This window comes from Musca autumnalis, unplaced genomic scaffold (genome assembly GCF_047663935.1).
Source record: "Musca autumnalis isolate F117 unplaced genomic scaffold, ASM4766393v1 scaffold_4, whole genome shotgun sequence".
NCBI classification, from domain to species: Eukaryota; Metazoa; Arthropoda; class Insecta; order Diptera; family Muscidae; genus Musca; species Musca autumnalis.
In genome coordinates this window covers 201,068,896-201,093,234 of record NW_027411977.1, presented here as the reverse complement: position 1 = coordinate 201,093,234, position 24,339 = coordinate 201,068,896, and the positions used below count along the sequence as shown (strand labels likewise).

The following is a 24,339-nucleotide window of genomic DNA, read 5'->3' as shown; positions in this document are numbered from 1 at the left end:
GGATTTTTATAAAAAAATATTTTTCGATAATCGTGGGTTTTTAAAAAATATTTTTTTCAATAAACGTGGATTTTTCAAAAAATATTTTTTCAATAATCGTGGATTTTTAAAAAATATTTTTTTTAATAATCGAGGATTTTTTTAAAAAATATTTCTTCAATAATCGTGGATTTTTTTAAAAAAAGTTTTTCAACTATCGTGGATTTTTTAAAAATAGTTTTTCAATAATCGTGGATTTTTTAAAAATTATTTTTTCAATAATCGTGTATTTTTTAAAAAATATTTTTTTTTCAATAATCGTGTATTTTTTAAAAAATATTTTTTTTTAATAATCGTGGATTTTTTTAAAAATATTTTTTCAATGTTTTTTTTATTGGATTTTTTTTTAAATATTTTTCAATAATCGCGGATTTATTTAAAGGTATTTTTTCAATAATCGTGGATTTATTAAAAATAGTTTTTCAATGATCGTGGATTTTTATAAAAAAATATTTTTCAATAATCGTGGGTTTTTAAAAAATATTTTTTTCAATGAACGTGGATTTTTCAAAAAATATTTTTTCAATAATCGTGGATTTTTAAAAAATATTTTTTTTAATAATCGAGGATTTTTTTTAAAAAATATTTCTTCAATAATCGTGGATTTTTTTAAAAATAGTTTTTCAACTATCGTGGATTTTTTAAAAATAGTTTTTCAATAATCGTGGATTTTTAAATTTTTTTTTTTCAATAATCGTGGATTTTTTAAAAAATATTTTTTCAATAATCATGGATTTTTTAAAAAATATTTTTTCAATAATCATGGATTTTTTAAAAAATACTTTTTTCAATAATCGTGGATTTTTTAAAAAATATTTTTTCAATAATCTTGGATTTTTTAAAAAAATATTTTTTCAATAATCGTGGATTTTTTAAAAAATATTTTTTCAATAATCGTGGATTTTTTAAAAAATATTTTTTCAATAATCGTGGATTTTTTAAAAAATACTTTTTCAATAATCGTGGATTTTTTAAAAAATATTTTTTCAATAATCGTGAATTTTTTTAAAAAATATTTTTTTCAATAATCGTGGATTTTTTTTTAAAAATATTTTTTTCAATAATCGTGGATTTTTTTTTAAAAATATTTTTTTCAATAATCGTGGATTTTTTTTTAAAAATATTTTTTTCAATAATCGTGGATTTTTTAAAAAATATTTTTTCAATAATCGTGGATTTTTAAAAAAATATTTTTTCAATAATCGTGGATTTTTTAAAAAAATATTTTTTCAATAATCGTGGATTTTTTAAAAAATACTTTTTCAATAATCGCGGATTTATTTAAAACTATTTTTTCAATATTCGCAGATTTATTTAAAAGTATTTTTTCAATAATCGTGGATTTGAAAAAAAAATATTTTTTCAATAATCATGGATTTATTAAAAAATATTTTTTCAATAATCGTGGATTCTTTAAAAAGTATTTTTTCAATAGTCGTGGATTTTTTAAAAAAATATTTTTTCAACAATTGTGAATTTTAAAAAAATATTTTTTCAATAATCGTAGTTTTAAAAAATATTTTGTCAATACTCGTGGATTTAAAAAAAAAATATTTTCAGTTATCGTGTATTTTTTTTTAAAAAATATTTTTTCAATAATAGTAGATTTTTTAAAAAAACATTTTTTTAATAATCTTTTGTTTTGAAAAAAATGTATCCAATTATCGTGGACTTTTTAAAAAAATATTATTGAAATATTTTTTAAAAATCCACGATTATTGAAAAATATTTTTTCAAAAAATCCACGTATTTAAAAAAATATTTTTTAAAAAATCCACCATTATTGAAAAAATATTTTTTAAAAAATAGTTTTTCAATAATTGTGGATTTTTTGAAAAATATTATTTCAGCTATCGTGAATTTATATAAAAAATATTTTTTCAATAATCGCGGATTTTTTAAAAAAGTATTTTTTCAATAATCTTGGATTTATTAAAGTATTTTTCAATAATCGCGGATATATTTAAAAATATTTTTTCAATAATCAATTTTTTCAATATTTTTTAATAATCGTGGATTTTTTAAAAAATATTTTTTCAATAATATTGGATGTTTATAAAAAATATTTTTTTCGATAATCGTGGATTTTTTAAAAAAATATTTATTTATTATTTTTTTCAATAATCGTGGATTTTTATAAAAAATATTTATTTATTTATTATGTTTTTCAATAATCGTGGATTTTTATAAAAAATATTTTTTTTAATAATCGTGGATTTTTATAAAAAAAAAATTTTTAATAAACGTGGATTTTTATAAAAAATATTTTTTCAATAATCATGGATTTTTATAAAAAAATATTTTTTCAATAATCATGGATTTTTATAAAAAAAAATATTTTTCAATAATCGTGGGTTTTTAAAAAAATTTTTTAATAAACGTGGATTTTTTAAAAAATATTTTTTCAATAATCGTGGATTTTTAAAAAAATATTTTTTTCAATAATCGTGGATTTTTAAAAAAATATTTTTTTCAATAATCGAGGATTTTTTTAAAATATATTTCTTCAATAATCGTGAATTATTTAAAAAATATATGTGGGGTCGACGGCCGACTTATACAAGTCAGTGCTAAGTTATCATATGCATACATTGCGATCTCTATGGCATCTGGAGGGTGTGAAATTTCAGAAAGGTAGATGTTCCACAGTCCTGGAGATATCACCCCGTCTTGGGGAACTCCATGATTCACTCTACGACACTTCGACCTCTTATTTCCGCCTACACATACATATGTATAATTGATTATCCCACGTTTCAGACACGACTGGAGGGAAGCCTTCTCTACGTTCTTCACTGTGACTCAGGGATGCGGAACCGAAACCACAATCACAATCCGAAGTACAGCTCTCCTTTACAGTCATTTATGTATTTTGCGCTCTCGCTATCCAACTCCTGGAAGGAGTTCATCTATTTCCAACTGCCGGTTTGGAGGCCTCTGTTCTGCTTACGGATCAGCTTCAATACTGCTGTCACATCCTAATCTGGAGGTGGCACACTGTTGTGACTGCAATTCCGCGAGACATTTCGCAAACCTCCCAACCGTTGCAAACCTCCCAAACTGCCGTTCACTGTCTGTCGATATTTCTACAAGTCCACATCGTCAGATGTAATGACCTTCTTCAGACGACTTGTCACCAGCAACCAATGATCGTCACTTATCCTGCCTTCAGGATCAGACTTATCAATTATTGCTACCAGAAGGTCAGCGGGGGGCGATCATCCTGATAGGTCTTGGTGGCTCATGTGTCTTATCACCAGAAGGTTTTTGGGGTTTTCGGACCGGTTACCTTTTCATGTCTTACCAGGTTGATCTCCCTTAAATGTCTGGCGTTCCACCTATCTCTTCACGCACGCCTGTGCTGAAGAGTTTGATGGACCGTCAGTCGTATAAGTCACCAGACTTCCCGCAGCACCATCCTTCTAGTTTCGCAGAGGATCTGTACTTGTTTTTGCCACCGAAGTTACAAAAGGTCTGTTTGCCAGATTTCTGCAAATTCGGAGCTCCGAAACTCTTCCAGCTCCTGTTTCCCCCAGCAGCTTCGTTTGTGCCAGCCACTTCGGCTTCTCCGACTTCGGTGTGGGAACCACCTTGGTAGAATCCGACCGTGTCGTTGGGGCCGATGGAATCAATATGGCCCTGCGTAGACAACGTTGATGTCTACAAGGAATCGGGCAGCTTGAAACCACCGGTTTTCCAAACTTTTCACCATCGTTTCACCATCTTCATTTCGCGCACGCCTGCTGTGAAGAGGTTGTATTCTGACTACTAGCATGTTTTGAGGTTCATGATCTCTTCCAGCTTCTGTTTCCCTCAGCAGCTTAAGCAGCATTCACAGGCGGAGCTGTCACACTAGCTGGGACCTTGTGTGGCTACTTCGTCTGTGTCTGCCACTTTGGTTTCTTCGTTTTCAGGGCGGCACCTACATTGGTGGAGTAGTGGCTCCGGAGTAGTCAACGCAGTATTTGGACTGGTGACCTCTCGGTCAGGGCGCGGAATCTTTTCGATGGCTACCGAACCCTTCTCAACGTGAGGATACTTCAACATTATCTCCAAGAATTCCGCCTGTAAGAGTTATCCTGGGGACTTATCCACAAATTTAGTTTATAGCAATTTCGGGGCGGGAACCACCTTGGTGGAGTAGTGGTTCCGGAGTAGTTAACTTAGTTTCTGGACTAGTGACTGCCTCCGTGTCAGGGTGCGAAATCTTTTCGATAGGTAGTGAACGCTTCTCAAAGTGAGGGTATTTCCTTTCAGAGCACTTCACGAAGCTAAGCTTCAACCTTATATCCCGGGATTCCGCCTGTGAAAGTTATCCTGAGGATTTATCCACAATTTTTTAGCAATAATTCAGAGCGTTTCATAGACTTGCTTGTTCGATCTTTCCCGAGTCCAATGATCCATTTCTTCATCCACAGCCTCATCCACCAAGGCTACCTGCCTGGGGAGGACAGGTTTGTCGGCACCGATATACGTTTCATCCCCTGCCTGTCACTTGGGTTGTGCTCCTTTGAGCAGCTGAGGAGGACACCTCCCTCCTTGTTTGATTTTGATAGTATGACCGTAATGTCCATCTCATCATCCGCCAAAGGGATGTCTTCCAACTTGCTCAAGGGAGAACTTTTCCGTCTTAGATCTAAGGGACCTGAGGACAATCATGGCATAGCCCTTCACTACCAGATTAGGACTTGGCATCTCGTTGAATCGCCCAGGTGTCAACAAGGCTCCATTCTATTACAGTAGGTACCCTGACTCCAAACCTGAAACACTGATGGGCACGTGGTCGCATAACACCCCGTTTTGTTCTCTCTTTCTGAACCGAGCTTGAAATCGGGTTTAGCACAAGGACATTAAGCACCTCTACCTCGGCAGTCCCACACTTTACGGCTATATAGAACACTAGAGTCAAGCTCAAGCGAGATAGGACTTTACTGAGCAGACTGATGTGTAAAGAAATGCACGTTCCCCCCATCCGCTTCCTTTACGATCCTTTCGCAAAACATGTAACCATCGCTACGTTGCAAGCTACAGGTGACGGGCAGGAACAGATCCACGGTTTGAGGTTCTTCTCTATCCCGTCACGGTCCAATAAAGCTCGGAGCAGGCATTCAAGGATATATTGCCGCTCCTATGGTGAAAAAATATACGAACACAAACTCATAATTATTCAGGTAACGGCTCACGGTCGAAGATTCCTTCAAGTCAATTCGGTACATAGAACCGGCCGCCGTGGGATTGTTCTGACTCTGTAGTTGATTCGGTTGTAAACTCCAGCCCAAAGGTTGTGTTGACTACACCGGTTCCGGAAAAGTGCTTCAAGATGCTCGGGTACCTTGCGAACAACAGTGGCACCAACGTTTCGAAATCGGAGAAGCAGAGAAGGGACAGGCGTCTACGAATCAGCTACAAAAGTCAGTCTTACTTCGTGTGACTGCTTCGTCTGCACCTGTCACTAAAACTGCAGGCGAAAAAGATCAGAAAAGTTTCAGGAACTCCGAACTTGCAGAGAACTGGCACATCATTCACTGTAAATCAGCAGACAAATCCCGGCCTTTCGGGGAAGAGTGGAGGTGGAAGGTGAAAAGGAGATGGTGTAGCAGGTAGCCAAGTGACTAGAACGTCTTAACGTCAAGCTCAATGCAGGCTAGAGGCTCGAAGTTGATTTTAGTCAAATCACAACAGGCGTGTGTGAAGAAAATTGGTGCGATCTTCTGAGGATTCACAACCAATTGCAAAGAGGATGGTGAGTCGTCAGTCGGGCAATCACTAGGCCTTCTGGGAAGAGTAGATGTGGAGGGACAAGAGGTGTTTCAAGAAGCCAAGTGTTTGGAACATCTGATGAGACACCAACCTCAAAACAGGCTAGTGACTCCAAGTCGATTTTAGTCAAATCACAACGGACGAGTGTAAAGAAAGAGGGAGGATTAACAACCATTTTTAAAAAGAGTGGTGAGCCGTCAGTCTGTCTGTCACTAGGCCTTCTGGGAAGAGTGGAGGTGGAAGGAGAAGAGGTGCTGCAAGGCGTTCAGTGGCTGAAGCGTCCGATGTCCCATCAACCTCAAAGCAGGCAAATAGCTCGAAGACGATATTAAACAATTCACAATAGGAAGAAAATGTGTGCATTCATCTGAGGACCCACAACCAATTGCAAAGAGGATGGTGGGTGGGATGTCAGTCGGGCAATCACTGAACTTTCTGTGCGAAAATAATTTCTTGTAAGACGGGGAAGGGGGCTCATCCTGTGATGAACGGAATGGAGCACAAACTCTTCACATGTCTATTGAGAATATAATTGCCTCAGATCATAGATATGTCTGATTCTGAAGGTATGATCATCGAGAAATCATTCCTGGGTACTTGTTAAGTGTCACCAGAGGAAGAACATAACCTCCGCAAAATCAGCAAGACCGATTTTAGAAAGGCAGCGATTTACAAGGTCGTCAAGGGGGATCTCAGGATCACCTACAGACAAATTATTACATGGACGCACTTTTCGATGGCTGTAAGCTAGACACGGTCTTAACTGCTGAAATCCACTGCATTTTTCCAGCCACAACACCGATGTCACCTCCTGATTCGGATGTAGTAGAGGTGTTTAAGCTGATCAGTAAGCAGAATCACAACCTTCACAATACATGCATACCTTCATATGTTCCCACAACACCCTCGAAGGGACAAGGTAGACTTCTGTTATTTCAATGAGTGCACGTCGATTCAAATTGGCTCAATCATATCGGACCGAGTCCGCGTGTTTTACGAAACCAATTGTAGAGAAGTTTTTCATACCTGAAATGCTCAAGAAATGTATGCCAACGCCGAAAATTTTGATGTTCTCGTCAGGGATTGAACCGCAGACCTTCTGAGTGCAATGTATACGTGCTTACCACTGCACCATGGTGGCTCCCAACCATCACACTAGTAGATAAAAACTGGTCAACTACTTCCAGGATGGCGGAGGAACAGTGATGATAGTGTATATTGTTGTCGAACCTCATACGGAAAACTATTCTACTTAAAATCGCTACTGAAACTCCTGCTCCAGTAAAATTATGCCACAAACAAGTAAAGTAAAATTATGCAAACAACTCACACAGAGATTATAAGCGATTTTCTCTACTCCCAATTAACAAAAACATTATACAACTTACCTTTATTACTACTCTTATCACCTTTGCCCTCGGGTAATGATAGCTGATAATATCCTTCAGAGAGCAGCGAATCTGGTTCCCCTCCTATTGGTTCTTCTTGTAATTCCGAGACATCATGTGAGGTGCTTTGATTACTTAAACTTTGCTCTGGCTGTTGATTATCTTCTAGACCCAAACTGGCACCATCCACATCCTCTGATTGTGGCACTGAATGAATTTCATGTTTATCTTTTGGCAAACTGACGGATAACTCTTCACTATCTTCCAACACAAAATGTTGAGCCAATTTACCACCCGATAACTGATCATCATCGATTTTAAATTGATTATCACCGGAGGAGCTTTTCTTACTTTTACTTCCACTAATGGTGGCTGATAACTTTTCCGATCCGTCAACACTTGATAAATCCGATAAATCAATACCAAACATTTGTTCTGTTTTGGAATTGCTGGTGAATTTTTTACTTGGCCCTGGTAAAGGCGACTCTAAGGAGTCCACTTGCTGTTCATCGCTAACTTCTAGAGCCTCCTCAATCTCCTCTTCAATTTCATCGCTGGGCTCATCACTTAAACTAGAGAGTATGTTATGGGAACTTTGTTGTGGCACATTACTGTGACTTGGGGTGGTGGTGTTTGTGTTACTGGTTCTACTGGCGGCAACTGACTGGCCGGATGTTGATGTTCCTGCCGTTGTTGGTCTATCACTGGCCGTTGTTGTTGCTGTTGTCTTTTGAGAGCCCTCCATCATGTCTATGGTAATGGAGCTGGTGGGCTCATCGAAATATGTTGATAAGGAAGCTGTGTCTGTTAGACTCAAGTGTGCGGCCTCCTGCTGTAAAAGTTCACTGGTATCTGCTGCTGAAGATGATGGAGAGTTGCAGTTTTTGTGAAGAAGTTGTTGTTGTTGTTCTTCTCCTTGTTGTTTTTGTTTATCAAGTTCTGGTGATCCACTTTCACTTGCCGTTGTTATCTGTTCAATGGTAAATGTTAGCCGTGATTCCGTTGCTGCAGATTCATGTTGCTGCAACACTTGTTCCGGTGGTGTTGGTTCGTGATGTGTTGCACAGCAACCTGGTAAACATTGTTGCAAGTGTTCACACGGTGATTGGCTGTGGTGGCTGTGGGGTGTATGACTGATAAATTCTAGTGTTGGTATCAATTCAATATTATTTATTGTTGTTGTTTCGTGTTGAAACAGATGTGACGAAGTTAGCTGCTCTTTGGATTCTCCGTTGCCCTTATTGTTGGTGTTGGGTTTGGCTGCATACACCACAATATCAGAATTGTTATCTTGACTATTGGTCACATTCAAATATGGATGGATTGTTGTTGGTGTTGCTGTTGTAATTGGCGTCGATGTTTTGTATGTTGCACGTGGTCGCAACAACGTTGTGATCTGTGGAAGAAAAAAGAAAGACGAAAGTGAGGTAAATATAAGGCAATTATAGTTAAAATCAGAGGAAAGAAAAAAAATAAAAAACAGAACAAATGTATCCGACAAGTTAATGCATCTTCTTGCAGATGTTATGGCGACACAGGATCAGAAATTAGTTCTCAATGATCCTACTTTCAAGATCATATTTGTCATAACTTATCAATCCGCGCAATGACTCATCATCTTTTTCCACCTTCACTCTACTCAGAAGAATGAATCGACCCTACCACAAACATCTCAGGTGCCACCGTGGTGCAATGGTGTGCACACCCGCCTTGCACGCTGAAGGTCGTGGGTTCGATTCCCCGGCCAGGCACCATCAAATTTTCAACGGTGGCAAAATACCCTCAGTAATGTTGACGACATTTTCTGAGTATTTCAGCCACGTAAAACTTCTCTACAAGTGGTGTCTTAGGACACGTCGTTCCGACGTGATGATAAACTGTAGGCCCATATTATTAAGCTAATATGAATCGGGGTGAACTCATTGATATGAGACGAGTCTCTCTTTTTCCGTCTGGGATGTTTGTAAAAAAAAAAACATCACAGGTGTCCGCAAGGGACTCGAGCAACATGAAGTCAGCGGTTTTTCCACTCTTCCTTAGCCGGTGTAGTCAGCGCGGTCTTCGGGCTGGTATTCACAATCGGATCAACTACAGAGTCTGCCAATCATACGAAGGTGGGTTCTATGCAACGAATTGACTCGGAGAAATCTTCGACCACGGGCCGTGTGTATTCGTGTATTTTTTGACCATGGCAGCGGCAACATATTTCCCGGAAATACTGCTCCGAGCTCTTTTGGTCCGTGCCGGTATAGAGAAGAACCCCGGGCCATGGAACAGTTTGCCAGTTCCACATTCATCACATGCAAACATCGGTGAGATGTAGAAATTTTATGCACTTCCGAGGCTGATCTGGCCTCCATGTCTACTGCGATCGGCGTTATGTTGCTGCTTGATGCGTCAGACCATCTCCCAGTGTATCCCACACTTCGTCGTCGGTGTCTCCCCAACGCAACAAACGTTGCATCTCACACTCCACGTTGTTGTTCTTCGTCCTGGGAATGCATTTTCCTGCAATTCAATTGCAACGGTCTCCCCAACAAAGTCAGCGAAATTTAAGAATTTATGAGTCGAAGAATCTTCATGGCAAGGGTTCAGAGAATTTGCAAATCACCGCTTCAGAGAGCCAACTGTCCATTGCCTTAGATCCTAGGGTAGCTGAAAGAATTTTCCAGGATATCATCACATCTACAGCCGGTCGCTACATACCTGCTGCTTGAATGCCCGAAATTAGACCAATTTTTTCAGCAGAAACGACGGGATTACCAAGTGAGCGTGATGAACTTCTTCGAGCCAACCCCAGTGACCCCAGAGTCAGGGAGCTGACACTGGAAGTTAACAGGTTGGTCGGTGAGAATAAATGGAACAAAAGGTTAAATCATGTGAAGAGTTGCAAAATTGGAGCCGGAATAAGTGAATTGTAGGCAACGGTTAAGTCACTCTCAAACCCTGTAAAGAAGGAAGTTAGGACCTCAGTCACGTATGGCCATGTTAAGCTGACTGACCCGAAGAGGCGCGCAAGTTATTTCAATCGACAGTTTGTCGAGCACCCAGGGAGTGACAGGGCAAAGAAGAGAGTACTACATCGCATTAGATCTCTTCCTACCGAGGAGGAACTACCACAATTAAAAATGGATGATGTTGAGAAGGCGTTTTGACCTGATGGAATCTCCATGGTTATGCTGAAACAGCTAGATGTGCCGGGAGTGGAGTATCTCTCTAAAGTTCTCAACCTGTCGCTAGCCACCCGTAGTCTGGAAAATGGGCATCCCGCTACTGAAGCCAGGCAAGGATGCCAGCAAAAATTAATCGTACAGGCCGATTTCGTTTTTGTCGCCTATAACAAATACCCTTGAGGCCTTAGTTCTCCCCAGCGTCAGAATTAGCTATATAGGCGCCGATCATCAGCATGGAATCCGTAATCAGCACAGCACGACAACAGCGCTGCACGCCATCTCCACACATATTTTTCGAGGATAAGCCGTGTGATAGAACCGTGATGGTGGCGCTTGACTCATCAAAAGCTTTTGATACTGTCAGGCACTACACGCTGTTTGAGGACATTGAGCGTACAACCCTTCAGCCAAGTCTGTAACTCTGGATAATCAATTACGCCAGCCATATGTGGAATTCAGGAACAAAATGTCCAAGCACATCTCCGGAACTCTTCAAGATCTACCTCTTCTGTATTCCGCCCCCTCCAGATGGGATTTAGATCGTAAGGTATGTGGACGAAAATTCTAGGGGTCACATTCGACAGCACAATCATCTCGTTCTCGCATGCCACAGCTATCTGTTACAAACTGAAAAGTAGGAACAAGGTCCTCAAGTTCTTAGCCGGCATCACTTTGGGTGCAGATAAAAAACCTTGTTGACAACATATATAACGCGATAGGTCGGTCTGTGGTAAGCTATGCGGCGCCAGTTTGGTCTGCGAGTTTATGTGATACGCAATGGGGAAAAATTCAAAAATTGTCAGAATGCCGCCCTGTGAACAGCAACAGGGTGCCTCAAGTCTTCAGTGGACCATCTACATCACAAGGCAAAGATTCTTCAAGCAACAGAGCCATCCCATCACTATATGGTGGATAAGCCCGAAACACGCAGGCACATCAAGAAGGATTTTCACGTTCTAGAGAGAGAGGTCCAACGATACAGGAGAGAACCCCTAGATAAACAAGCATATCAAGAAGGTTTGAATAGCATTCACACGAACCGAGTTGCTAAGGTCATAAACAAATATTGCGTGATAGAAGTCCTCCCCCCATCTATCGCAGCTGTGAAGCTTGAGCTGCCACGAAAAACCATAGTAGTTTTGGCTCAACTACGCTCGGGATAGTTGCAGTTATTATAGGGCAAAGATCGTAAGCACCGTGCAAAACATCTGCTCAGTATGCGGTATGGGCCCGCACAACCTACTGCACCATTTTAACTGCCCAACCAAACCTACTCGTCTAACTCCAAGTGATCTGTGGAAACATCCTAGCGAAGCAGCCTTTTTCCTGGAACTGGAGAGAGAAAGACACAGTGCCAGATTTAACAGAAGAACGAACACGCAACCACACAATATTAAACACTTTTACAATAACAACAATATATATTTGTCTTTATAGACGACAATAAAGTCGTCTTTATAGACGACCCTGAATTCGCCGTTTTAAACGACCATGAAGTCGTTTTTATAGACGAACATGGAATCATATATATATTAGACCATGAAATCGTCTTTATAGGCGGCCATGAAGTCATCTATATAGGCGACCACGAAGTCGTTTTTGTAGACGGCTATCAAGTCGTTTTTGTAGACGGCTATCAAGTCGTCTTTATAGACGACTATAAAGTCCTCTTCATAGACGACTATAAAGTCGTCTTCATAGACGACTATAAAGTCGTCTTCATAGACGACTATAAAGTCGTCTTCATAGACGACTATAAAGTCGTCTTCATAGAGGACTATAAAGTCGTCTTCATAGACGATTATAAATTCGTCATAATAGCCGATTATAAAGTCGTGGACGACTATAAAGTCGTCCTGATAGACGACAATAAAGTCGTCTTCATAGACGACTATAAAGTCGTCTTCATAGATGACTATAAAATCGTCTTCATAGATGACTATAAAGTCGTCTTCATAGATGACTATAACGACTATAAAGTCGACTTCATAGACGATTATAATGCCGTCATTATAGACGACTATAAAGTCGTCTTCATAGACGACTATAAAGTCGTCTTCATAGACGGCTATAAAGTCGTCTTCATAGACGGCTATAAAGTCGTCTTCATAGACGACTATAAAGTTGTCGTGATAGACGACTATAAAGTCGTCTTTATAGACGACAATAAATTCGTCTTCACAGACGAAAATAAAGTCGTCTTTATAGACGACTATAAAGTCGTCTTCATAGATGACTATAACGACTATAAAGTCGTCTTCATAGACGACTATAATGTCGTCATTATAGACGACTATAAAGTCGTCTTCGTGATAGACGACTATAAAGTCGTCTTCATAGACGACTATAATGTCGTCATTATATACGACTATAAAGTCGTCTTCGTGATAGACGACTATAAAGTCTTCGTGATAGACGACTATAAGGTCGTCTTGATAGACGACTATATAGTCGTCTTGATAGACGACTATAATGTCGTCATTATAGACGACTATAAAGTCGTCTTCGTGATAGACGACTATAAAGTCGTCTTGATAGACGACTATAAAGTCGTCTTGATAGACGACTATAAAGTCTTCTTGATAGACAACTATAAAGTCGTCTTTATAGACTACTACCAAGACGTCTTTATAGATGACTACCAAGAAAATAAATCTGATCTCCGCAACTGTTTTGGACAATAAATTCTCCCACAGCCTCAATATTTCGCATTTGCATTTTTCAATGAAATAAATTTGAATATTTTCTTCAATTTTGCCAGACGCATAATCCTCTATTTATAATAACAATATTTTCCATAATTTCTATTTTCGATTCACTTGTTTTGCGTAAAAAAACAAGCAGCCCAGCGGGCATCCATTCAGTTTCCCTCTTCTAACCCATTACTCAATACATACGTATGTACATCCAATACACACAAACAAAATTTTCAACAGATGTAATCCATCAAATGTTCATTAAGTCATCTTCATCATTTTTAAAATGCTCACATGCACCACAACATCATGCCTTAAATAATGCCATTTGTACGGCATTTCAATAAAAATCAATTGCAGGGAGACGTTGCTGGTAAGGTGGATTGCCGCCGGCCCCTCACAATCCATTATCCGCATCCATAATGATGCCATCATAACCAATGTCTTGTCTTTGAGTGTAATTAAATATCCAAAACGCATAGCCCTGCCGAAGTAGAGAAAAATTGAATTGTTTGCATGATGATGATGAAGAAGTTGATTGTCTGTCGTTCTTTTTCTGTAACTGTTGCTTTTGCTTCTGACGATGATGAAATGCAGGTCAAATCAATTGGAAATTATTACAGAACAAAGATAAGCGTTTCCAGAGACTCAGTCAGTGAGTCTGTCAGTCAGTTAGTCTGCGGCAATCTTTGTTTGGTAATTTTTGGAATTGATCATCATTTTGCAGAAGTTATCTCTGCCACAGTTGCAGACAAATTGAAATCTGAGTACTCCATATGCCCTAGCAATGAAGATGTAACTGAGTATCTTTGGTTGCATGATTTTGAAGTGCTACAATTTGTCTAGAGCGTAATTGGATAAAGTGGGAAATGCTTGATGTCTTGCTGAACGGTAGATTGCAGATATTTTTCTTAAATCAAACAAATTGTTATTGATGGAAGAACTTCATAATGAGATGGGTAGGATATGAGATTTTCAATAGTATTGTATCTTAGTTCTAACTTTAGATGCTTCACTTGGCATGGCGTAAAGAGGGAATTTTTCATATAAAAAGAAAAATACAAGTTTGGACTCAGTGAAACCGAGACCAAATTGTCGGAAAATGATTCAAATCCGCAGTTGTCAGGTCTATTCCTGGAGGTAGAATATCCAAGATAAGATCTAACTTCCCAGCAGAAGCTGCAGAAATCGATGCTACATAAGCACGGGTTGAATAGCATTCCAACCTGGTACGACGAACGATTGAACATCCGTCATATAGCTCCCGAAGTCTAGAAAATGGACATGGTGGTCCCGCTACTGATATTTGCGGTTAAGGGAGAACCTTTTGCCAACGGCAAAGGCACTCGGGCCGTTACTCCTTAGCGAGCCATAGAAGAAGTTACCAAATAGCTGATCAGTAGCATGGTTTCCGGAAGCAGCCTAGCACAACGACTACCCTTTATGTAAGCAGAGAACTCAATCAAAACCATCAGTGTAACAGGACGGTTCTCTTTGCAGGCATTCGATTACATTAATGTCACCAGCCTCCAGCCGAGTTCGAAACGTAGTCCTAAACTACATGTGCGGTAGCAAACCCAAGTCAAATCCGCTTAGAGATTCAAAGCGCTGCAACGTGGGTAACATCTACAGAACTGTTCAAACTCTATCACTCTGGACTTCAACTACCATCGGACGGCATAAAAATCGTATCTGTGATTGATTGCTTGATAATGGTGTCTGGTCCATCATGGTGTCTGGTCCAGCATACACCACGTGAAAATGGGTATGTACTTGAATGTACAGTTCGGCGGAATACAAATTCCGACTATTACTCTAAGATTTTAGGGGCCACATTCGACAGTCTTTTTTAAGTAATCCAAACATGCCCGAACTATTTGCCCCAACCGGCAGAACTTGGGGTGCAGATAAGGAAACCTTGTTAACCAACCCTTTGATAAACTATGCGATACCCGTGTTAGTAATACTCAGTTTAAGAAACTCCAAAACTGCCAAAATGATGGCATAAAAACTGAAACAGGGTGTACTCTCATGTTGCCAATTGAAACTGTACATAAGAAGACGAAGATGTTGATGCAGTACCTGCTTGGTCACCAATTTATGGATAGATACCCTCCGCCCAGCCTAATAAGTCGATATCTTGATAATCTAGAGAGGGAGAGAGTTCGAAAGATACAATAGAGAACCTCTAGGTCAGGACTAACTGCTATTCACACATACATGTGTATTAGACACCGCCATCCTAAATTACAAATCCGAATTCCATGGCTGCCGGATCTAAGTACCGGATTGACTCGGAGGAATCTTCGACTATAGGCCATCATCTCAACAATTATGTGTTTGTGATCTTATATTTTTTCACCATGGGAGCGGTAGTATATCTCGTAATGCCTGCTCCGATCTCTTTTAGTCCGTGTGGCGATTGAGAAGAACCCGGGACCATGAATCTGTTCCGTTTGCCAGATCCACATCCACCATATGACATTGTATGCTCCATCGAAGCTTAGGCCTGCCGATTCTGCGTGCACCTTCATGTGGCATGTATTCATACGCCTTTTTAGCGGGTTCATCATCGCTCATTCTTATGATATGGCCTAGCCAACGCAATCGTTGCATCTCGATACGTTTAACTATATTCATGTCTTTATATAACTGATATAGCTCGTGGTTCATACGACGTCGATATTCACCGTCAACGCAAATCGGCCCGTAGATCTTCCGAAGAATTTTCCTCTCAAACACACCAAGCACTGCCTTATCTGCTTGCGCAAGTACCCATGCTTCGGAGCTATACATTAGCACGGGTAGTATCAGCGTTTTGTATAGTGTTATTTTTGTTGGAGGAGATGTGGCTTTGTTTTTAAATTGCTTACTCAAACCATAGTATCATCTGTTGGCCAATACAATTCTTCTTCTTATTTCACAACTGATGTTGTTTGTTGTGTTTATGGCAGTGCCGAGGTAGACAAAGTCTTTAATTACCTTAAAATTGTAGGTACCAACTTCCACAGTTGGTCCGAGCTCTATGGACGCTTTGCGCGTCGACACCGTCAAATTTGGTCTTTTCGCCGTTTACCGCCAGACCCACTTTCGCAGATTCTGCTTCGACCTTCCTAAAGGTATCAGTTACTTCCTTTACTGATCGTCCCATGATGTCTATGTCATCAGCATAAGCAAGTAACATGTGGCTATTGGTGTAAATTGTGCCATTTCTTTTGACATTTGCATCTCGTATTACCTTTTCCAGCAAAATGTTGAATAGGTCACACGAAAGGCTGTCACCTTGTCTGAAACCTCTTTTGGTACAAAATTCTTCGGAGAGGTTCTTTCCAATTTTAACTGAGGACCTAGTATCAGTTAAAGTCAAAAGCCGGATGAGCTTTGCGGGGATACCAAATTCAGACATTGCATGCAATACCTTTGATCGGAATGGACTGTCGAATGCTGCTTTATAATCGACAAAAATGTGATATGTGTCGATCTGCATCTCTTGGGTCTTCTCTAGGATTTGCCGCAGGGTAAATATCTGGTCAATGGTGGACTTGCCAGGTCTAAAGCCACATTGGTATGGTCCAATTATTTCGTTGACCATTGGCTTTAGTAGTTCGCACAATATCCCTGACACTATCTTATAGGCAATAGGGAGAAGACTTATGCCCCTATATTTGGAGCATACAGTCTTATCTCCTTTTTTGTGTACGGGACATAGGATGCTTAGGTTCCAATCGTCGGGTACGCGTTCTTCCTGCCAGATGGTGCTAACTAGCTGATGCATACACCTTATCAGCGAATCGCCTCCGGTTTTAAACAGCTCGGCTGGTAAGCCATCAGCTCCTGCTGCTTTATTATTCTTCAGCCGGTTGATTGCTGTTTTTGCCTCATCTTGGCCGGGCGGTATACATTCAATACCATCTTCTGGGATTGGATCTGTGGTATCTTCGTCGACTTCGCTACTATTGGATACTAGCAGATTGGAGAAATGTTCCTTCCATATCCTGAGCACGCTATCTGTATCTGTTACCAGATTACCTTGCTGGTCTCTACAGGAGGATGTGCCTGTACCAAAGCCATCTGTTTGATGTTTTACTCTTTGGTAGAACTTTCGGACTTCATTCTGTCTCCTGTACATCTCGATTTTTTCACACTCCCGCTTTTCCATATCTCTCTTTTTCCTGCGGAAAAGACGTTTCTCCTCTCTCCTTTTCTCCCGATATCTCTCTCGTGAGCTACGCGTTGCTACTGATTGTAAAGTAGTTCTATATGCCGCATTTTTCTCTTCGGTAGCAGCACGACACTCCTGGTCATACCATGAATTCCTTTGTGGAGGTCTCTGGAATCTAAGTATGGATTTTACGGCTGTTTGCATGGAGTGGGCAATATTTTGTCATTGTGTTGTTATGTTATCGGGACAAGGAGTGCTCGCGTTAAGCAATTGGGCTAGTTGAGTGGAATATGCTGTGGCTATCTGTTGTGTTTGCAGCCTTTCGATGTCCAACTTCCGCGTTGTGTCTGTTCGTGCTTTATTTGCAACGTTTAGACGGGTACGTACCTTTGCTGCAACAAGGTAGTGGTCCGAATCAATGTTTGCGCCTCGGAACGATCGTGCGTCCAACACGCTGGATGAATGCATTCCATCACAACATGATCAATTTGATTACTTGTTCTTTGATCTGGAGACAGCCAGGTGCCCTTATGAATATCGAGATGATTAAATCTGGTACTGCTAACTACCATGTTTTTTGCAGCTGCAAAGTCTATCAGCCTCATACCATTGTCAGATGTTTCACTGTGGAGACTGAATTTCCCGACTGTTGGGCCAAAGATATTCTCCTTTCCAATTTTGCCATTAAAATCGCCTAGAATGATTTTAATGTCATGGGCAGGGCAACGGTCATATGTTTCTTCTAAGCGCTCGTAAAATATATCTTTGGTCTGTTCGTCCTTTTCTTCAGTGAGCGCAAATAAAGCTGATGTTGAAGAATTTAGCTTTTATTCGAATTGCAGCAAGTCTTTCATTCACTGGGGTGAAGCTGGATACCAGATGTTTTAGTCTCCGACTAACTACGAATCCGCAACCAAACTCATGCTTTACGTCATGGCAGCTATAATACAGTGCGTCACCTTTAGGTGTTGTTGTGACGCCTTTCCCAATCCATCGTATTTCCTGTATGGCAGTAATATCGGCCTTGTACTTTTCAAGTACGTCTGCCAATGCGAAGACTGCACCGTCTCTATAATGAGTGCGAACAGATACAGAACAGGTGCAGATTCGCAGATCATGGTCCTTAAAACGTTTGCGGGGTTCGTCAACTTTAGAGGGGTTTGTTTTTCTTTTCTTTCGTTTTTTCATAGTAGGCTGTTTTTTTCTAGGGGAGGGTTACTAACCCGACGCCCAAACCCAAGTTTTTAACGTTCTTGTGGGTGAACGCGTGGCACATGTTAGCTCACTGCCTTTAACGGGTGTTAAAGGCAGTTCCCCAGGTGACACCACGGGGAGGTCAGTGTTCACTTGAGATGAAAGAGGGACCAAGATAAATCCTGGGCTTTGCCATGTTAAAACCGGTCAGGACCGTTCCTTGGTATCTTCCACCCCCTACGTCACCCTTTTCGGTAAGTTAGCGACGAATAAAAAGCAGTCGTAAAGTTCTACCGATAGCAAGAATGCTGTCAACTTCTGTTTGAACTTTTCAACAAAAATTCCACCTACAAATGTTTCCCTGCCTAAATTATTTTAAAATCCCAATATAAAAACCCTTTATAAGGCTCCTCGTCGAATTTCAGTGAAAAGGATCAATCAATGGAGGAGATGATGGCCACAAATCCTTCATTGGAAATTACATTGGGTGAGCATGAAAAAACATTACCAGTTCATTATTGTGGCTAAAAACAATTTCTTACGTTACGTGAAAATTTCCAAGCGAAGAGTGAAAACGTGAAACGTTCCTCATGGACACGAGCCGTTCAAGAAAGCAATTTTAGCCTGAGAATAACAGATATTTCCATGGATTTGGTTAGTAAAAGTGATGATAATTATGAGCGCCACTATTTCACTGACAACGAAGGGAAATTCTCATGCAATTGTCGGGAACGGCAACTCTCATAGCCACGCCAGTTTGATTATATGACCCATGAACCGTAAATGGAGTGGTATTTAGTAAATAAATTGAACAATTCCAATAATACTTGTTGATCACGGAAAGGCTTATGCGCAGGTGTAGCGGTGGAGGGTATCACATAGTCGCTCCCGTTCCGGCTATAGTCTTTGCTAACTTGTTTTTCTAAGTCTGTTTCTGGCTATCAGGATCTAAAATTTAAATACAAATCTCAATATAAACATTTTGCACAGTCTAGTCGCTTCACTGCCTCACAATACGACAAACGTGTAATTAATTTTATATAATCTCATAACAAATTTGTTTGTTCAAATATGAGAATGCACTTGTCTGTTCTAGTTTTATGACCGACTTATGTTTGTTCACTGTTCTGGCATTTCGGGTGGGTACTTGTTGTGTCATTTACGACATTAATAATTTTTTGCTGTTATATTTGAATTCAGCAAAAAAAACGAAAACGATCTGGGCAAAATGTTCTAGTGGCCTACAAAATAGAAAATATTTTATACTTAAAAAAAAAAATGGGCACATAAATGCAGTTTATTGGGGAGGTTGCTATTTGGGTCATGTGGGAATGTTTTCAGGCTATTGGCAAAGAAGAAAAAGTGCAACCTATTTGGGTGGCAATGAAACTTCTTGGGTTATTTGGCAGTACATAGGGAATAAGTGCAAATAAGGGAGTAAGTGCAGAGGGAGAGAGGAATGTTTTAAATGCGGAGATTACTGAGATGTTTGTGGGATAAAAGCAATCTCGGATTACAACAGATTATGTGAGGATGAGGAAGAGACAGACAGCATCTACTATGTCACTGTCCAATGTTAAACAAGACTAGATACAGACTTTTTGGTGGTTATGAGTTTTCGTTTGTCTCATACTTGTCCAAAATGGACCCAACAGTTATTTTCGTTTTCTCAAGAAGTCTTAGATGGCTATGGGAAAAAAAACTCTGATCCCCTTCAATCTTTAAACAAATTGCTGACGAATTCCATTTTGAAGTTCTCTTTTCTCTTCCACTTATAGGACCTTTGATCTCAGAGTGAAGCGGCGGCATTGGATCGTTCTTAAACCTACTCCTATGTAAGAAGCATTCATATTTTAGCAGGGAACTTTTTATACGTTCCGAGAGAGTAGAGTCTATTCTATTTTCATTTAAATGTTGTGAGGTCTTAATTCCTATCACTGAATTCGAGCGGCATGACAAACAAAATACAACACTGCTTATGGCTAATTTTACATGGCCGAAATACTCTGAAATGCAGCCAGCATTACTGAGGCGTTCAACGCGTTTAACCCTTCATTTTTGGGAAGTAAAGAGCCCAGTATAAAGTAGAGAGGTCTTGGCAGTTGTTTGCTTTACAAAATTATTGCCGACACAAACTATCCGACATATTTTCAAAACACCAATGCCCCGGGCTGTTGTAACTAATTCCCCCATGAATCCCCAAAGCTTATTTGTTCACCTTTATGCCCTTAATTTATTACAAATTAAAACTAATTACCATTCCAACATCTATAATTTTTTTACAAGAAGTTCCCATAAATTTCCCTTTACAGATGAATGAAATTATTAGGCGGATGGTGACGATGATGATGACGATAATAATAGAAATTATTATAACAAAAAAGCGACAACTTCAGAAAATCAATGCTTGCCATAAATTTATCTACGTCTTCTCGGGGATACACCACGCTTGTTTATATCTTTAGAGAATTTTTATTTTCAAACTTTTTTATTTTTAATTTTGTTTCCTGTGGTCGGTCCCTCCCTACCACACACACACGCCCACAAAAGCACACATTGTTGTTTGCCATAGAGTCAGCATGTCTCTTACACGGCCCTTTCATCACTTGGAAGTGGAAAAGAAGAAACTTAGGAATCATTGCCATAAATCATTCAACTTCGTATTGTTGTAGATGCGGTTCTATGTTTTCATTGGTGAAAGAAGATACTCTTCGGTTTCCTCTTTTTTAGAAGAAATTTTTATGTTCACATATTTGAAATTGTTATTGAAGTCCTGACAAAAAATTTGATGTCAAAAAGAGCTTTGATGTCAAAAAGAATTTGGCGGACTGTCACATGATGTAAATATTATTTAGTTTTTGACAAAACATTTGTTCAAAAGACATTTTTATTACAGGAAACGAAACTGTCACTAGATATCAGTTCTCATTACTTTTTTTAAAGCAATAATCTATTGCACTGACGCCTATATACATACATATATTGCACGTGGTTTATCCTGTTGATAACCCAGAAAACAATGTAGAGCGACTTGGGCTAGGTGATGAATCTCTGGAAAAGAGATTTACTATAAAAATTAAAAACGAATGGAAGGGAAAACGGTAGACTTGCCTCATATAATGGAGTGAATGCCGATAAATAAGAGTGGCAAAACCCAAAACCATTTAGTTCTGACGTCAATAATTCCCAGATATTTATTTTATAAACATCTTCTGAGAATGCATATTCATGAACTATTCGCAGTTTTCATATGGGACAGACCTTCGGCTAGATGGTAAGACTTTCAGCTGTGACCTGATCAAATACCGATTTTCCTACTGAAATCAAATGATTTATTTATTAGAAGGTATTTTCAAAAAGTGCGATTTACACAGTTTTACATGCGCTCAATCAAATTGTTGAAGCACTTTATCCACTCCGATTGAGATACCCTCAAAACGTGGTTTTTGAACGCTTCGACAACATCTATTGGCGACGAAAACCGCTGACCACGCCTTACGTTCTTTATGTGCGGGAATCAAATGAATTCATTGGATGTCATGTCAGGGCTGTACGGCAGATGACCCAATAATTCCACGTTTTGTCCGGCAAAACGGGGCTGGTTTCAATCGATGTGTGAGAGCTCGCATTGTCATGGTGCACAACGACTCGGCTTGTCTTGTTTTTTTTTCGAATTTCTCAGTAGACTTCAGGCAAACAAATTGTAGCGTACCACTCCGAATGAACCGACCTACGTTCCTCAAGCCTTATAGTAAGTAGCCACATGGCCTGTTTAGTCTAAGAAACAGGCGACCATTTGCTTCGAAGTTCTTTTTCCGCGAACAACTTCGTTCGCTCGCCTTCGAAGACCCACACGATCGATTGCTGTATTGTTTAGGGCTCATACGCATAGATCCAAGATTGGTCGTCTGTGACGATCTTATAAGCGTCGGTTTAAGCACCGCGCTTGTATTCATTCACATTTTCTTTGCAACAATCGACAAGAGCTTTTTTTGAGCGATTGCCAAATTGTTCTCGATCGGACGAGAAAATCCCATTTTTGCAGTATTAATGTTAGTTGGTGGGTGACCTAGGGGATGGAAGATACCAAGCAACGGTCCTGACCGGTTTTAACATGGCAAAGCCCAGGATTTATCTTGGTCCCTCTTTCATCCCAAGTTGACACTGACCTCCCCGTGGTGTCATCTGGGGAACTGCCTTTAACACCCGTTAAAGGTAGTGAGCTAACATGTGCCGCGCGTTCACCCATAAGAACGTTAAAAACTTGGGTTTGGGCGTCGGGTTAGTAACCTTCCCCTAGAAAACACAGCCTTCTATGAAAAAAACGAAAGAAAAGAAAAACAAACCCCTCTAAAGTGGACGAACCCCGCAAACGTTTTAAGGACCATGATCTGCGAATCTGCACCTGGAATGTTCGCACTCTTTATAGAGAAGGTGCAGTCTTCGCATTGGCAGACGTACTTGAAAAGTACAAGACCGATATTACTGCCATACAGGAAATACGATGGATTGGGAAAGGCGTCACAACAACACCTAAAGGTGACGCACTGTATTATAGCTGCCATGACGTAAAGCATGAGTTTGGTTGTGGATTCGTAGTTAGTCGGAGACTAAAACATCTGGTATCCAGCTTCACGCCAGTGAATGAAAGACTTGCTGCAATTCGAATAAAAGCTAAATTCTTCAACATCAGCTTTATTTGCGCTCATGCTCCCACTGAAGAAAAGGACGAACAGACCAAAGATATATTTTACGAGCGCTTAGAAGAAACATATGACCGTTGCCCTGCCCATGACATTAAAATCATTCTAGGCGATTTTAATGCCAAAATTGGAAAGGAGAATATCTTTGGCCCAACAGTCGGGAAATTCAGTCTCCACAGTGAAACATCTGACAATGGTATGAGGCTGATAGACTTTGCAGCTGCAAAAAACATGGTAGTTAGCAGTACCAGATTTAATCATCTCGATATTCATAAGGGCACCTGGATGTCTCCAGATCAGAAAACAAGAAACCAAATTGATCATGTTGTGATAGATGGAAGACATTCAACGAGCGTGTTGGATGCACGATCGTTCCGAGGCGCAAACATTGATTCGGACCACTACCTTGTTGCAGCAAAGGTACGCACCCGCTTAAACATAGCAAACAAAGTACGAACAGACACAACACGAAAGTTAGACATCGGTAAGCTGCAATCACAACAGATAGCCACAGCATATTCCACTCAACTAGCCCAATTGCTCAATCAAAGCACTCCTCATCCCGATAACATATCAGCGCAATGGCAAAGCATTGCCCACTCCATGCAAACAGCCGCAAAATCCATACTTGGATACCAGAGGCCTCCACCAATGAATCCATGGTATGATCAGGTGTGTCGTGCTGCCACCGAAGAGAAAAATGCGACATATAGGGCTACTTTACAATCCGTAGCAACGCGTATCGCACGAGAGTGATACAGGGAGAAAAGGAGAGAGGAGAAACGTCTTTTCCGCAGGAAAAAGAGAGAGATGGAAAAGCGGGAGTGTGAAAAACTCGAGATGTACAGGAGCCAGAATGAAATCCGAAAATTCTACCAAAGAGTCAAGCATCAAACTGATGGCTTTGGTACAGGCACATCCTCCTGTAGAGACCAGCAAGGTAATTTGGTAACTGATACAGATAGTGTACTCAGGATATGGAAAGAACATTTTTCAAATCTGTTGGTATCCAATAGCAGCGAAGACGACGAAGATACCACAGTCCCAATCCCAGAAGATGGTATTGAATGTATACCGCCCAGCCAAGATGAGGTAAGGACAGCAATAAATCGGCTGAAGAATAATAAGGCAGCAGGGGCCGATGGCTTACCAGCCGAGCTGTTCAAAACCGGATGCGACACGCTGATAAGGTGTATTCATCAGGCAGTTAGCACAATCTGGCAG

General features: G+C 39.9%; 1 protein-coding gene across 16 annotated transcripts in view; it reads right to left on the bottom strand.

Annotated features, from left to right (window-relative positions):
• Plp (Pericentrin-like protein) overlaps positions 1–24,339 on the bottom strand; it is a 164,469-nt gene that overhangs the window by 99,770 nt on the left and 40,360 nt on the right. For all 16 annotated transcript variants that reach the window (XM_073981187.1, XM_073981179.1, XM_073981184.1 and 13 more), the window contains one exon: positions 7,188–8,583. In XM_073981187.1, coding sequence (XP_073837288.1) covers positions 7,188–8,583 — 1,396 coding nt within the window. The remainder of the gene's footprint in view (positions 1–7,187; positions 8,584–24,339) is intronic.